At 34.0% G+C, this 16,013-nt stretch overlaps 2 protein-coding genes across 9 annotated transcripts; one reads left to right on the forward strand and one right to left on the reverse strand.

Moving 5' to 3' along the window:
- Positions 1–72: 72 nt before the first annotated feature.
- Positions 73–5,831, reverse strand: nsmce2 (NSE2 (MMS21) homolog, SMC5-SMC6 complex SUMO ligase). 8 transcript variants are annotated; one of them, XM_051131919.1, is made up of 8 exons: positions 4,682–4,864; positions 3,781–3,886; positions 2,934–3,065; positions 2,730–2,842; positions 2,496–2,649; positions 2,317–2,411; positions 2,036–2,142; positions 73–372 (listed from the first exon to the last, which is right to left on the reverse strand). In XM_051131919.1, the coding sequence occupies exons 3-8, from the start codon at positions 3,046–3,048 to the stop codon at positions 261–263; spliced, it is 696 nt and encodes a 231-aa protein (XP_050987876.1). In that variant the 5' UTR covers positions 3,049–3,065; positions 3,781–3,886; positions 4,682–4,864; the 3' UTR covers positions 73–260. The 8 variants fall into 8 exon arrangements, with proteins under 8 accessions (XP_050987876.1, XP_050987874.1, XP_050987875.1 ...); XM_051131917.1 differs by having other exon boundaries at positions 2,934–3,068; XM_051131918.1 differs by lacking the exons at positions 3,781–3,886; positions 4,682–4,864 and adding an exon at positions 5,743–5,831.
- On the forward strand, positions 4,996–15,473 carry derl1 (derlin 1). Its single transcript, XM_051131914.1, has 8 exons — positions 4,996–5,317; positions 9,431–9,542; positions 11,240–11,304; positions 11,640–11,666; positions 13,276–13,371; positions 13,469–13,521; positions 13,644–13,754; positions 13,954–15,473. Exons 1-8 carry the CDS (start codon positions 5,165–5,167, stop codon positions 14,093–14,095), a joined length of 759 nt encoding a protein of 252 aa, XP_050987871.1. The 5' UTR covers positions 4,996–5,164; the 3' UTR covers positions 14,096–15,473.
- Positions 15,474–16,013: the final 540 nt, after the last annotated feature.

Here is a 16,013-nt window from a genome sequence, read left to right on the forward strand (position 1 = left end):
TGTTTGATTAGGATAAAACGTTTAGCTGCGCTAAGATTTGACAGTGAGAATGGTGCAAATGTTTATTTAAAAAAAAAAAGGTCAGCATTGACAAGCATAGTGCATTTATATTTGTATTACAAACATGAACTATAAATGTGTTATAAACTATAAAATGAACCAAATTTTACAACAACAGTCTCCATTTCAACATTCATGCAAAACCATTTATCTATTCTAGACAGAACAATTGTAACATCAGCAGAACTAATTTAGTCCAGTTAAGTTTTTCCAGTCTGTCTCTTGTGGTTCTGGATCATTCTCTTCATAACAAGGTCCAGCTCGAGGTCTGACTCCTGAACATCTGTGTTTCCACAGCCAACCTTTGGACAGCTGTGAAGAATGACAGAAAAGTTAGTAAGTTTGTTGGTATAGATTTTCTGTACGCAGCTGTTCAAAAGTCTGGGGTCATTTTATATATTCCAAACTGTTGTCCCACAACCAAAAAAACATTTAAAAAGCATTTTAAGTATTCAATTTACTAGGATATTATTATTATTTATTAAAACCCATAATAATATTTTAAATATCAGTAAGCTAATATTTAGATTTTTTTTTAAGTGAAAAATTTTTATTTTCTTTGTAAATTAAGAAACTTTGTTTAAAAATGTGTCCTGCATTTTCATGTCACTACCAAAACAGTGCATGTTTTAGCCCATTGGCTGAGACTGATTTGAACTACACCCCTACAATTATGATCAGAAAATATTCCTGTCCCTTTCTCTCTACATGGTGAGTAGATAGGCCCCATAATTTTGAGGTTAATGGGTTCAAAAGTATGAAAAATCTGTGTGTAACTTTAAAGGATGTTACTACCGAACACCATTTTTCTATAATTAAACACTTTTTTTGGGAGTTATTCCATAACATTTAGTTTTTACATGTGTACAACTGTTCAAAACTCTGCTAGTTAACCATGTGCTGATTAGCATCTTTAAGCTAGGTTTCAAAAGTATCGAAAATTGTCACTACCAAAACATTTGGTGAAGTTTCTGTAGTGACATCTTTGTTTTTTTCGGGTGTTATCCCATAATATTGTCACTACCGAAACAGTCACAACCTAAACGTCATAATTTTGGTAGTGACAAAAGAGAACACATAATCCTTTATTTGGGGGAAATAAATAAAATTGTAGTACAGTTATGCAAATTTTTAGTATTTTAGTATGTTTGTTTCAGTATGCGAGTTAAAATTTTTTAAGGTCATGTGGTTACTACCAAAACATTACTGTCACTAGCAAAAATGTCCAGTCACGACCAAAACATAGGATGTTTTGTCAAAAAAAAAAAAAAAAAAAGTATACTGAATTATCAACTAAGATGTTATGATAGTGTTTGGTTCAGTGTATATTCAAACTGATTAATCCTCAAGTTTTAAATCAGTATGATCAACTTTTTACCTTTTACAAAGAAAATTGGATTCAAAAGACAACAAATCTCATAAATAACACGTGAAATATTGTTAAAATTGGAATTATTATTAATTGACCTCTGCAACCTTTAAAAAAAAAAAAAAGAAAAGAAAAGAAAATATATTTCCCATTTAAGTTCAAAAAACCGTCTTAAAACTTAAACATAAATGTGGTTTCCACAAATATATATGTTTTTAAAATTGATAATAAACTGTTCACAGATATTAAATGTAACACTGACAGAAGTTTAAGATTTGAGCAAAAAATAAATAAATAAATAAAGAGCAAATTAGAATGATTTACATTTTAAAATATATTCAAATAGAAAACAGTTATTTTAAATTGTAATATTTCGCAATATTACTGTCTTTTTACCAACCGCAAACATTTGACCAGTACTGCAAGCGTATAAGTGTACTGTAAGTTAAAGTATAAAGAAAGATAACACTTCCAAAAAGGAAAAACAAAAAACAAATAAATACAATAAAATAAATAAAAAAACGTTTGATTATTAAATTTCAGTTCACATTGATATTTGTTGGTTGCATGATACGGACAACATAAAGACAGAACTGAGCTACATACCGAAATTTCTTCTTATTTCTGTGCCTGGCCTTAATCATTTCAAGTACAGCCTCTCTGTCATAGTAATGATTGCATTTCTTGTTTTTCACTGGATTGACCATCTCAACCTGTCAGAACAAGGTACAGTAAAAGGTTTGAATAATGCAACATGTCTATACGTTTCTTACTTTTGCAATACAAATAACACACACACACACACAAAAACACTACAAATGTGAACTTTTAACTCAAGGGCTATACATTTTGTGCACTTGATGAGGTGAAATGAAACTGAAGTTGACCTGGGTGAGAGGGCAGATGAAATTTGTCTGGCTCTGTGTTACAGCAATGTCCTCATCCAGCTCCTCCTCTTCATTCTCAGCAGCAGTTTGCCCCGCTGCATACACATATGCACAAAAATACATTCACTGCATCACTTATAACATGTGGAAAATACAGCAACAAGGGGTGAGTTCCTCACCTTGCATGGCATATTTCCTGACACTGTCTTTGAAGGAAACAACCTTGCTGTGCCTTTGCAGCTCTGCATCTGTGACTCCAGCCATAAGCTCAGTGAAACGCTCCTTTACAGAGTTTCTCAGATTAACCATGGCCTCGGAAGGTTCGTGCCTGACCTACGGAACATACGAGAGAATGTCACGGTGACTCAGTGGGAGACTTGACAAAGACTTTGTGCCAAAATGAAGCAACAAACCTGAGCAGTGATCTCATCAACAGACTCCACAAAACAATTGATTTCTCTGTCCAATCTGGAGCACTCCATAATCATCTCCTCTAGCTTCTTCAGAGCTGGGCTATTATCCATACCTGAAATCAAAGACAAAGGAAGAAGAAGCTGAACTTTCAGCAGCCGTTAATCCAGTCTTCAATGTCACATGATCTTTCAGAAATTACTCACCTTGTGCTTCAACTATTCCCAGTGCAACATCTGATACCATGTCCATACAAGCTCCAATATCTGTTTGACATGTCTTCAGAGTGGACAAGGTGGACTGCACTGAACTTAGAGACATCTCTGAAAACTGTATGACTGCTTGGGGAGAGGGGGAGCACAAATTTAACCCAAATTTAACCCACAAACTCACATACACCTTAAACACTGACTCGTTTGACTTGTCTGCTTTAAAAATAGAACTTAAAGGGATAGTCCACCATCTACCTGACTTTCTTTCTTTAATAGAACATAAGAAGATATGGTAAACAGGATGACAACCTCACTATTCACTTTTATCGTGTGGGAAAATGTATACTACCAGTCTTTGAACAGTAAGATTTGAATGCTTTTTAAAGAAGTCTTATCTGCTCACCAAGCCTGCCTTTATTTGATCCAAAGTACAGCAAAAACAGTAAAATTAAAAAAAAATACTATTTAAAAATTTGAATATATTTTAAAATGTAATTTATTCCTGTCATTTCAAAGCTGAATTTTTAGTATCATTACTCCAATCACATGATCCTACAGAAATCATTCTAATTTTCTGATTTGCTGCTGAAAAAACATTCATTATAATTATTATGCTGAAAACAGCTAAGCAGATTTTTTTCAGGTTTATTTGATGCATAGAAAGCTCAGAAGAACAGCATTTATCTTGAATAGAATTTATTTGTAACACTATAAATGTCTTTATCATCATCTTTTGATCAATTTAAAGCAGGGGTCAACAGACCCCGTCCCGGTGTCCCTGCAGAGTTTAGCTCCAACCCTAATCAAACACTTAAACTGAACCAGCTAATCAAGGTCTTACTAGGTATACTTGTAACTTCCAGGCAGGTGTGTTGAGGAAAGTTGGAGGTAAACTCTGCAGGACACCGGCCCTCCAGGAACAAGTTTGTTGACCCCTCATTTAAATTCTATAAAAAAAATTAAGAAATAAAAATAAAAAAAATATACTGACTCCAAGCTTTTGAATGCTATAGTGTATAATGTTACAAAAGCTTTTTATTTCAGATACATGCAGATCTTTGGTTCATTCTCTTCATCAGAGAATCCTGGAAAAAAAATTACTCTGTTTTAAATATTAATAAAAATAATAATAAATGTTTCTTTGACAGCAAATCGGCATATTAGAATGATTTTTGAACGATCACGTGACACTGAAGACTGGTGTGACGATGCTGAAAATTTAGCTTTGATCACAGGAATAAATTACATTTATAACATGTAATATATAATATGAATAAAATATAATACAGTCATTTTAAATAGTAAAATATTTCCCAATATTACTGCTTTTGCTGTATTTTGGAGTAAAATTAATGCAGGCTTGGTGAGCAGAAAGGAATTCTTAAAAAAAAAATTACAAATCGTACTGTTCAAAAACTTTTGACTGGTTATGTAAGTGATCGGTGACTAAGGCAGACTCAAACATTCTGCCTGACTTTTTTTTTTTGGTTTTTTTTTGGTTTGTTTGTTTTTTTGTTAAACTTAAGGGAAAAAAATATATAGTCCTAAAGGTTTTGAAGTGAAGGATGACCTATAAATAAATAAGTTACTTTCATTTTTCAGTTAACCATCTCTCTAACAAAATGTACTTACAGTTTATTGGTGGTAAGCTACAGCATTTAGTTTTCGATAATTTTCTTAAAACGTCCAAACTACTTATCTGCGATATTTTTGCAAATATAAACACATAAAATGATACAAACCCTCCGCTTCACCGAAAGTAGCGCCACAGATTAGCCGTTTCCGGTTTCAAAACGCCTCGAATAAGACGTCAACATAAAAGACTTTTAACGATTTCATAAAATGGTCTTAAAGTTCTCACAACGTTACACTTAACTGTGGTAAACTGGGTAAATACAACCTAATATAAATTATAAAAACCAAAAACATTTAGATAATAAATATTTTTTTTCGAATTCGAAAAATCCCCGCGTTTCTTTGCATGACTGTTAATTTGACAGTCAAATCTAACGGAAAATCGCAACAAGGACGCGTCTGTACGCGGCCACGTCATGTAAACTAAACGGGGAAGGAGTGCGTACACCAGGGTAACCAAAATAGAAGAAGACCGAAACAGCATTTCTGCGTTGTGATCGCAGATTCGTTTGTGGCACCTGCTCGTTTTCTTATCCTGCATCGGCGGAGAAGCGACAGAGAATCTCCAGGCTCTTAAATCATATGGCAAGATGTCAGATATCGGGGACTGGTTTAAAAACATCCCTTTCATCACTCGTTACTGGTTTGCTGGCTCAATTGCAGTGCCGCTCATAGGAAAGCTGGGATTAATCGGTCCTATGTACCTTGTGTTATGGCCGGAGGCATTCTTTCATAAATTCCAGGTATGTTTACATTCAATTAAACAGTATAGAGACTTCAGACAACAACAGCGATGACAAGGCCTTGTTGTAGGCCTCATACTGGAGTAACGTTACTCTGATGCCCACACATGGACTGCATACAGGAGGACTGTGCTGTAGTGAACTGTTGTTAATGATAACTGACTGTTTGCTGATCTTTCTTTAAAGCCATACGTCCGGTTGTGTTTAAAATCTCATGCACGTTGCACATGATTGCCTAAATGACGTGGTTTGTTATATAATATTTTGTTGTACAATTAATTACGTATTTAAAGATTGTCGATGCGAATACGAATAATACGATGTTTAATGATTATGCAGAATGAGAATTGTAGGAGAGAGCATAAGCGTAACACGTGTGCATCGGCAATATACTAATTTATTTAACTTGATCTTGCTGTACTCACCATTAAAATGTTATACTGGATATTTATAATAGTACTGAAAGACAGGAAACGCAATTTGAATTAAAAGTTGCGCACTCACAGGAAAAAAAAAAAAAAAAAGTAACATTCAACTGGACCCAGCCTGCTCTGTTTAACCAATGACAGCTGAGAACGCGTCAGAAGCTACTTCCGGGACAACAGGCATTTCATGGGCTGCCAAATTAAATTTTTAATTTCATAAGCACTGCTTCTTACTGTGGTGGCAAATATTTTAACCTTGTTTAATATGCATAATTAGGAAATATTTGATTTTTGCGACATATAATGGAAATATAGGTGTTCTGTTGCGGAGGTCGGCTTTTCTAATGCCTAATTCTGACAGGTTGCCTAAACTGTGAGATATTATTGTAAATATTTAAAATGTCTAATTAAGAGTATATTATCAAAAATATGATATTTATTGTTTTCGATGCCAATAAATTCCACCAGATGGCGCAAAGCTATTTGTGTGTGGGCTAATAGTGTAAAACAACGGGATAAATGTTTGTAAGAAACATTTGTATTCATTATTTTCATCTTTATTACTGTTGCACTAAATTATGAATCTTTCTGGGTGCTTCTGTTAATATCAGCAACCTTTATAGATTTTTCTTCAGGACGGTTTAGAGATAATCAGTGTAAATAAATTAATTAAAAATTAAAAATAGTATTAAACTAAATAAATGAAACATTTATTACAATAAAATAATTAATGAATTAGTTAATTAATATACAATGCCGTTCAAACGTTTGGGATCAAATCTTATATATCTTTATATATTTATGTATATATATATGTATATGTATGTATATGTATGTGTGTGTATATATATATATATATATATATATATATATATATATATATATATATATATTATTTGTAATTTCCTGTGATGCAAAGCTGAATTTTCAGCATCATTACTCCAGTCTTCAGTGTCACATGATCCTTTAGAAATCATTCTAATATGCAGATTTATTATCAATGCATATGATTTTGTTTTTTGTAACTTTTTTCAAGATTCTTTAATAAATAATAATAAAAAAAAAACAGCATTTATTTAAAATAGAAATCTTTTGTAAAAATGTAAACTACCATTTAAAAGTTTGTGGTCAGTACATTTTTATTCTTTCTTTTTTTTGAAAAAAAAAAAAAAAATAATAATAATAGTACTTTTATTTACCAAGGATGTGTTAAATGGATAAAAAATGATAGAAAAGATTTATATTTTTATTAAATATTTCTAATTTGAATAAATGCTGTTCTTTTAAACCTTTTACTCATCAAATCCTAAAAAAAGAATCACAGGTTCCAAAAAATATTAAGCAGCACAACTGTTTCCAACATTGGTAATAAAAGTAATAAATGATCATATTGGAATGATTTCTGAAGGATCATGTGACACTGAAGACTAGAGTAATGGCTGATGAAAATTCAGATTTGCATCACAGGAATAAATTCTATTTTAAACTATAGAAAACCATTATTTTAAACTGTAATAATGTTTCACAATATGACTATTTTTTTCTGTATTTTTGATCAAGTAAATGCAGCCTTGATGAGCACGAGATATACAGCTCATCAAGGCTGCAGCTCATCAACACACTGCATATATATATATATATATATATATATACACACACATGTATGTATATATATATATATATATATATATATATTGAAATAAATAGATAATGTCTAAAGTGCAACAGTGCTATGAGTAGGGAAAAATTTAATAATGTAATATTAAAAAAAAAAATACATAAATATTTTCCAAATAATATTTTACACAGATTTATAATCTTAATGTTTCACAGTACAAATGACATCTTTATACATAACAATATATAGCTGTCTTTTAAACTTTAAGATGGGGGTCCCTTGCAAGAGGATGAAAACTCCTCTTATAAAGTCCTAAACTGTGTGTAGTGGGGATAATGCACAACTCCTTAGTCCCCAAGAAGTTATTTTAATATGTATTTGGAAAAACACATCACACTATCTGGTCATTTTTGTCACGTTTAGCGTCTATAACGTTTCCCTAACAGTGACATTTCCCTTTTTTTTTTTTTTTTTGGTTTATGTAGTTTGTAAATGGCATTATCATTGCTTTGAAACCATTTCCCATGACACGTTTTCCTGAGTGATGCACCAGAAATTCAGGCACGGAGTAATTTGACCTCTGCTAATGGCTAATTAACCTGTGTTTCATTTTTGTAGCTGCAATTTTAGTTGTGATTTAGGTACTTAAACGCTGAGCTATATTTTATAAGTCGTTTCTGTGATTTATCCACTCCCTTTGAACATGCTCTAAACTTAACTCCTGTCTCCTCACTCACTACTGGCTAACATTTCATGACCTCTATCCTGCCAGTACAGGATTATGGCACAGATATAGGAAGTAAACACAAGCCCAGCTATGGACTGAGGAAAAAACATTACACAAGGGATAGTGCAGATAAGCAAAATGAGTGATATCGCCCACTTTAAAAAGCGTACACTGCTAAGCCAAGGGTAACATAAAGCTTTTGGTCACAGTGAACCGGCGCTCACATTGGCACATTTGTCTAGCAAAGGAACCATTTAGCTGTTGAGAAGCGGCCAAATAAACCTCTCCCCGTCCTCTCGCGGCATACCAATCCTGCTGTGCTTTTTAACCCACTTCTCTCTATGCTGCAGTCCACAGAGGTCACCTCTCCACACAAGTGAGCTGGCGTGATTTATGCTGCAGTGCGCGAGGGGGCCGCTGGACTGCCTGGCTACCGCAGAGCCAGTTCAGACGCCAACATCAAAGCATTGCTGCTCAGCGGATTCACAGTCCCCCAGACCGAAAACCCTGCTAGCTCAGAGTTTCTGTGTGTGCCGGAGGGAGGAGAGAAAGCTCTAGAAGTGAGGGAGAGATACAGGGAAAGGGAGGAGAATGAGACAGCCGGTGACTATAGAGAGGAATAAGGTGTGCATGTGCACGTTGAGAGCAAATTAAACACCGGAGAGTGTTAAAAAAATTTGTGCAGGCGGTGTGTTTGCTGTTTACTGACCCAGTTTTTCTAGTCTGGGAATTACCAAACAAATCTGGATAACAGACCAGATGAGTGTCTGTTCCTCTCAGAGCGTGATGTCTGGTGTAATAACTGCAGTCGTGCTCAGGCACATGGATAATGAGTCCACAATGTGCGGGGAATCAAATCTGCAGTGCAAGCATGGTAGCTACTGCGTTTTTCATAACTTTGAGGCAGTGCTGGTGACTGCATACAAATGGTGCTTGCTGGATATTCTCGGTGCTTGTTGGTTTTCTGTACTTCTGCTTCAGTTTAAAGGGATAATACTGATTACTCACCCTCATGCCATTCCAAACCTGAGGGTTTTTTTTTTCTGCAGAACACAAAAGATATTTTGAAGAATGTTAGTAACCAAACTGTTTTGTTTGCCTTTATTGCATGGTCAAAAACACTTAAAATGTCATAAATATACATACATATAAGGTCGAACATGAGGATGAATAAATAATGACAGAATTTTCATTTTTGAGTAAACTATCTGTTTAAGTGTCTTATGTCTATTATTTTTACTTTTGTTTTTTTTTTGTTTTTTTTGATAAATCTGTTTTAATAGCTTAGAATTGATGGGCATCTCCAGCAGTATCATTAATCATTTTCTGTGTTCTCTCAACAGATATGGAGACCGATATCTGCAACGTTGTATTTTCCAGTTGGCCCAGGGACAGGTTTTCTATATCTGGTTAATTTGTATTTCCTCTACCAGTACTCTACGAGGCTTGAAACGGGTAACTTCCATTTCCTAAAATATATTAAACATCCTTTAAGTAAAATAATGTGTGACAGTGACTGGACTTAAAAGTGCACTCAGTTTTTTTTGTTTAAGTGGTTTAAGTCATCTGCTGCTTTAAATGCTTAAAGGGATAGTCCACCTGAAAATTAAAATTCTGTCGTTAATTATTCACCCTCATGTCGTTCCAAACCAGTAAGACCTTTGTTTGTCTTCAAAACACAAATTAAGATGTTTCTAATGAAATCTAAGCGCTTTCTGGAGCTGCATAGACAGTGATGCAACTGTCACATTCAAGGCCCAGAAAGGTAGTAAGGACATGGTTAAAATAGTTGAAGTATGAAGTATGGAGCTTTGAGAATACTTTTTGTGTGCAAAGGAAACAAAAATAACAACTTTATTCAACAATTTCTTCTCTTCCGTGAATTATTTTATTGATGTTCTTACTACCTTCCTGGGCCTTGAACGTGTCAGTTGCGTTGCTGTCTATGCAGGGTGAGAAAGCTCTCCGATTTCATCAGAAATATCTTAATTTGTATTCTGAAGGTCTTACAGGTTTAGAACGACATGAGCGTGAGTAATTAATGACAGAATTTTTGTTTTTGGTGAACTATCCCTTTAAGCTCTTCTAAGTCAGGTGGATTCTGATTGGCTGTCATTGTTTTTATCAGCTGAAATATTTGTTTTGAAACTGTTGTGTCGACTTGTTTTTCTCATATGTAAGAGCACAGAGGAACAAAATTGTTGGTATCACTTTAAGAACATTTTTTTTGTTCACTTTCAGAATGATTAAAAAAATTTCCAGCTTTAGAGCTTGAGCATTTAAAGTAACAGACAACAAAAATGCAGCACGCTCTTAAACTAAACAATGTTGTTGTCTGTTAGTGTGGATGCTAATGTAGTTATAGTTACAGTATCATTATTGGTGTCAATGGCGCTTTATACTGACACCTAGTGGTGTGGATGCAGCATCGCATTGTAAATAATGCTTAATTTATAGCCATGATTAATTATATTCCATGAGTGAAAATGTCCTATAATAGGGAGGTTACTAAAATAAGGAAAGAATTATTTAGCTAATCGAATGATTTCAAAATGGCAGCCCTCTTGAGGTGACCCGCTTCATGTAAAATGTTTTTAGTCCTATAATATAATTTGTCATATGTGACCCTGGGCCACAAAGCCAGTCTTAAGTAGCACTGGTATATTTGTAGCAATAGACAACAATACATTGTATGGGTCCAAATTATAGATTTTTCTTTTATCCCAAAAATAATTAGGATTTTAAGTAAAGATCATGTTCCATGAAGATATTTTGTAAATTTCCTACCGTAAATATATCAAAACTTAATTTTTGATTAGTAATATGCATTGCTTAGAACTCAACAAGGTGATTTTCTCTAACTTCTTTTTTTTTTTTTTTTTTTTTTTTTTTGCACCTTCAGATTCCAGATTTTCAAATAGTTGTCAAATATTGTCCTATACTAACAAACCATGGAAGGATTATTTATTCAGCTTTCAGATGATATATAAATCTCAGTTTAAAAGAATTGACCCTTATGACTGGTTTTGTGGTCCAGGATCACATATCTCACTATGATGTAGATAGTTTAAAAAAATAGTGTTCTTTTTGTCTAAAACAAATGATGATTACTATGGGATGTCACATCTCATCATCTCTTCTCCCTTTCACAGGAGCTTTTGATGGAAGACCAGCAGACTACATGTTCATGCTTCTATTCAACTGGATTTGCATTGTTGTATCCTTTCTGCCCTGTACACACTATACTGTAATATTTTAAAAGATTAAATGTGTCATTCAGAGCAGCGCAAACAATTGATTAGTCATTGTCATCAAATGATTTGCGTCTCTACAGCACATACCCACATTAACAGTGAATGAGTTCAGTCAGTAAATGTGATGTGCAGAATTCAGCGTTTTAGTATATTGCATGATTTACAAATGATTTAATAACCTCTGAAGATGTGGATTTCATGCTATCCAGCGACACTTAGCAAGAAAAGCTTTTCTAAGAGTTCTGTTCATTTTCCTTTGCCATACAGCTTTTATACGCCCTTGACATTTATAATTCAGATAACAGGCTTAATGATGGACATGCAGGTTAGTCAGTTCCTTCCTTTTTCTAAATGTGAAATTTTCCATTTTTTTTTTGTGATTTGGCATTTAGTAAAGCGTAGGATATCTATTAAAGGGGTCATGAACTGCCTTTTTTATTATTTTGCACTGTTCTCTGACGTTCACTATGATGTTGTTAAGATTTTTACATTAAAAAACATCATAGTTTAGAAGTAATAGGCTAATTGCTGTCCTGTTTTGACCCCCCTTATCAGAATGCTCTGTTTGAATAGGCGTGGTGGATTGTGGACTCGGAAGTAAACGCCCAGTGCTATGATTGGCTAACGGTTGTGTATGTTATTCATAGATGGATGCATAAATAAATAGTACTTATCACACCATCTGTAATAACAGACAAAGCAATAGTGACCACGTAATAAAAATCGCTACTCACACTTGTGGGGTGTGACACTGCTGTTGGATCAAATATAGTCGGTCCAGCATTGTTTTTTTATATTCAGTCTTTCTAAAAATTTAATGTCGAATTGTGCCTTGTTTGTAAACGAATCTGTGGTAAAATGAAGTGAAAAGGACCAAGTTCTTACTAACGCAGTCTGGAACTTCATTACAAATATAATTCATCCACTTCTTCCTAATGTTGGGAAAAGAAGGAAGGCAATGCAAACACTTTTTAGACTAACAAGAAAGTTTTGCGTTATGAAACTTGTCACATGATCAAGGGAATTTTGACTTATCAGCTCATGACCCCTTTAATGAGTCAAATAATCTTCATTCTCTCTCAAAAAAGTGATAGTTTTTTAATTGTTTAGCATGGTATTTTGTTAATTGCTCATGTATTGAGTATAATTTTGTTGTTGTGTAAAGTTTTAAATTACCTTTGAATTTAAACTTTTATCTGAATCACAGATGCTAACACTCTAGACTTTATTTTAACACTAGTAGTTAGTTAAATAAAAATTATATTAAGTGTTATAATATTTCTTCTTCTGTCACTTATGCTTTGCAAGTCTGCATTTATTTGATCAAAAACACAGATATTATTACAATTCGAAACATCTTCCAGTTTCAATGTCTTTTTTTTTTTAAATGTAATTTAGTCCTGTGATGGTAAAGCTGAATTTTCAGCATTGCTTCAGACATCAGTGTCACATGATCCTTCAGAAATCATTCTAATATGCTGATTTGGTGCTCAAGAAACATTATCATCAATGTTGAAAGCAGTAGATTAGAGTAGTCAGTGAGTTATGAAAGAAAATATTAAAAAGGCCCGTCTCTCTACATCATCTTTCAAAAATTAAATTGCCTCAGAAGCAAACTTGGCCACTCTCATTTGGTGTAAATCATCGTTAAATTAAATGAAAAATGTTCTCAAAGCGTTTTTTGTCTTTTTAAAATCATCTAAAACCTTGTGCTGCTTAATCGAATTACAGTTTTGTGTGATTTATGAGCTTCTGTGTTCCTCTGGAATTCCCTTGGAGTTAATTAAGCTTTTTAATGTAACCTATTAGTTATTTAAGCGACCACTGCATGACATTTAAAAGCATCTTTTATCTTTGTTTTGTCTGGAAAATCATGTTAGATTTTGATTTTCATTTCTTTATTGATAAATATTGGCTTGTTTGTATTTTTGCAGCTCCTGATGATCCCTTTGATCATGTCTGTTCTGTACGTCTGGGCTCAGCTAAATCGCGACATGATTGTATCTTTCTGGTTCGGCACCAGATTCAAGGTATTCAATACATTGTTACTAGATGGTATGTTTTTATGATATACTGATGTATTTGAATGCTCCACGCTAAAACCTGTTCATGTTCACTCTAACACAGGCTTGTTACCTCCCTTGGGTCATTCTGGGGTTCAACTATATCATCGGTGGCTCGTAAGAACCTTTCTCCCCACACATATTCATGTTCAAATATCAGTCATTTGATGCAGATGTTGCATAACAATGAGTCATCGCAGTCACTTAATTATTGTAACAATTACTGTTTCTTTCCTCAGCGTTGTCAACGAGCTGATTGGCAACTTAGTTGGCCACCTATACTTCTTTCTGATGTTCAAATACCCCATGGATCTGGGTGGCAGGTCCTTCCTCTCCACCCCACAGTTCCTGTGAGTTTATTGGCTGCACAGCTGACCTCAACTTCCTGCTATTATGAGTCAAGCAATGCTGATACGAATGAAGTGCTTGTTTGTTCAATTATAAATTTATAGCGAAATGAATGTGACCAGTTAGAGGTTGTTAAATAATATTAAAAGCCGTAAAATACTGTTATGCCTTATTGTCATACTTTCTATTTTTCGTCCTCAGGTACAGGATGTTCCCAAATCGACGAGGTGGGGTGTCTGGATTCGGCGTTCCTCCAAGCAGGAGACCTGTGCCCCAAGAGCAGGCAGGGGGTGGAGGTGGGCGCCATAACTGGGGTCAAGGATTTCGGCTGGGAGACGACTGAAGCCTTGGACTCACAGATCAATGGATAAATACAGAAACTTCTAACATCAATGCTGCAGAATATAAATTTTATATGTTTGGGTTTGTGTTTGTTGCATTTCTTCTGACCCACAAGGAAAAGTGATGAGGCTCTTTCCCAGCGTTACGTATTTTCCTCTTACTTTCGATGTCATAACACACTTTTATTGAGTTTCACAGTGTGTACAGAAACTCTGCAAAAATATGTGCCGTAGCAGAGTTGGTGTAATTGTAGGAAATTCAGGGGACTTTGATTGTGTTTAACATAATATGACTACATCTTATAGCATATTCATGTTACCTGCTCACAGTCAAATGTAGCTGATTAATTTCTCAATGAACTGTTCAGTAGATTGTTTGTTAGCATGGTTGTTTAGGAATGGTCATGGATTTTAAATCAATATATATATATTTTTTTTTTTATCACCTCTTTTGTCTAAATTGATTAGGTTAAATTTATTGTAAATTTTCTTAAGCATTTCTTATGCTTTACATTTGTGAATTAACTGAATTACCAATCAAAATATGCAGATGAAATTGCTGTGCATATTTCAGTCTGTTTTATACATGTATGCATATTTCCATCTGTTTTATATGTTTAGTTGCCAGCCTTGAGTAAAGTTTATCAATCGAACCATTTAAACTGCCATGCACTTTTAACACACTACTGATTTATCTTATGATACAAACACATGCTCTCTAACATTTTTCTGACAACAAAAGGAAACCTGAGTTTTATAATTATTTGTACACTGGAAGTTATTTTTTATCACTTTGAGTGCTATTATATTTGATTTGTTTCCCAACCATTTGTGGTTAAAAATGATCAAAAACTAAACCTATCTCTATTATGTTTCCTTATTATTATTTTAAATTAGTGCTATTGGTTATATGTGTGTTGAGGGTTTAACAAATATTTAACCAATGAAATGCATTCAAAAGAACTTGTGACTAAACCTCGTAACGCCATTGGATCCTCAAATTGTCACTCATACCTCATAACTCCACCCCTTCATTCAGAATGAAGTACCGCGACGCATAGTTTTAATTCAGATGTCTGCTTCGCAGTCCAAGGGGTAAATAAAGAATTGTTGTTCGAGTAAGTACATTTTTTTTTTACTCAAGAAATACTGTCTATAAAGGCTAATGTTTTTGTGTTTTAAGAGCGGAGAAGAGTCTTAGCATTTGCCGTCTAGTTGTAGCAAATATACTTTTCTATGTTTTAAATATCCTGTACAAAGCGGTTAAACTTTTATATCACGAATGTTCACCATACATTTTGGCCTAATGTATTAAACAAGAAGGAAAACTGAGCGCCCATATAGCTACAATAAACTTTATAACCTGTAAATTGATGAAAACGTAATGCGATGAGTTTACTGTCTCAGATATGGCCGTTCTAATGACGAATAAAAACAAAAAAACTCGTCGAGTGCAAGCGTCTGATCATATATAAAGCCAAAATAAAAACTCTGACGCATTGTTTAATTATTCGGAAAAGCCCTTGTCCCCTTTCCCTTTTTTAGTGTTTAATGGTGTGCTGTGGGATTTTTAAAAAATTTATTTAGCAAAACTGCTGCATCAGAAAAAAGGTTGGGAAACACTGCACTAAATGACACATTCATGATCTGATATTATGTCCCTCAACACATTGTTTGGATGAAGGTGCTTTACAAAATCCAGATACCTTTATGTGCATATGGTATATAATAGTGATAAATCAAAGTTATACAAAGTGACCTCTTGCCAAAATCCTTAAGTTACTACTGTTCTAAATCACAAGCTTTACTAAAATATTCAGTTTACATTTCTAGTGCTTGTTTAATTACCAATGCTACAAATAAACTACACAACAACTGTGCTCGCTAATTTGAGTGCATTGATTTCACAGTGTCTTGAGG

The sequence above is a fragment of the Labeo rohita genome, chromosome 16, assembly GCF_022985175.1.
Source record: "Labeo rohita strain BAU-BD-2019 chromosome 16, IGBB_LRoh.1.0, whole genome shotgun sequence".
Classification (NCBI taxonomy): Eukaryota; Metazoa; Chordata; class Actinopteri; order Cypriniformes; family Cyprinidae; genus Labeo; species Labeo rohita.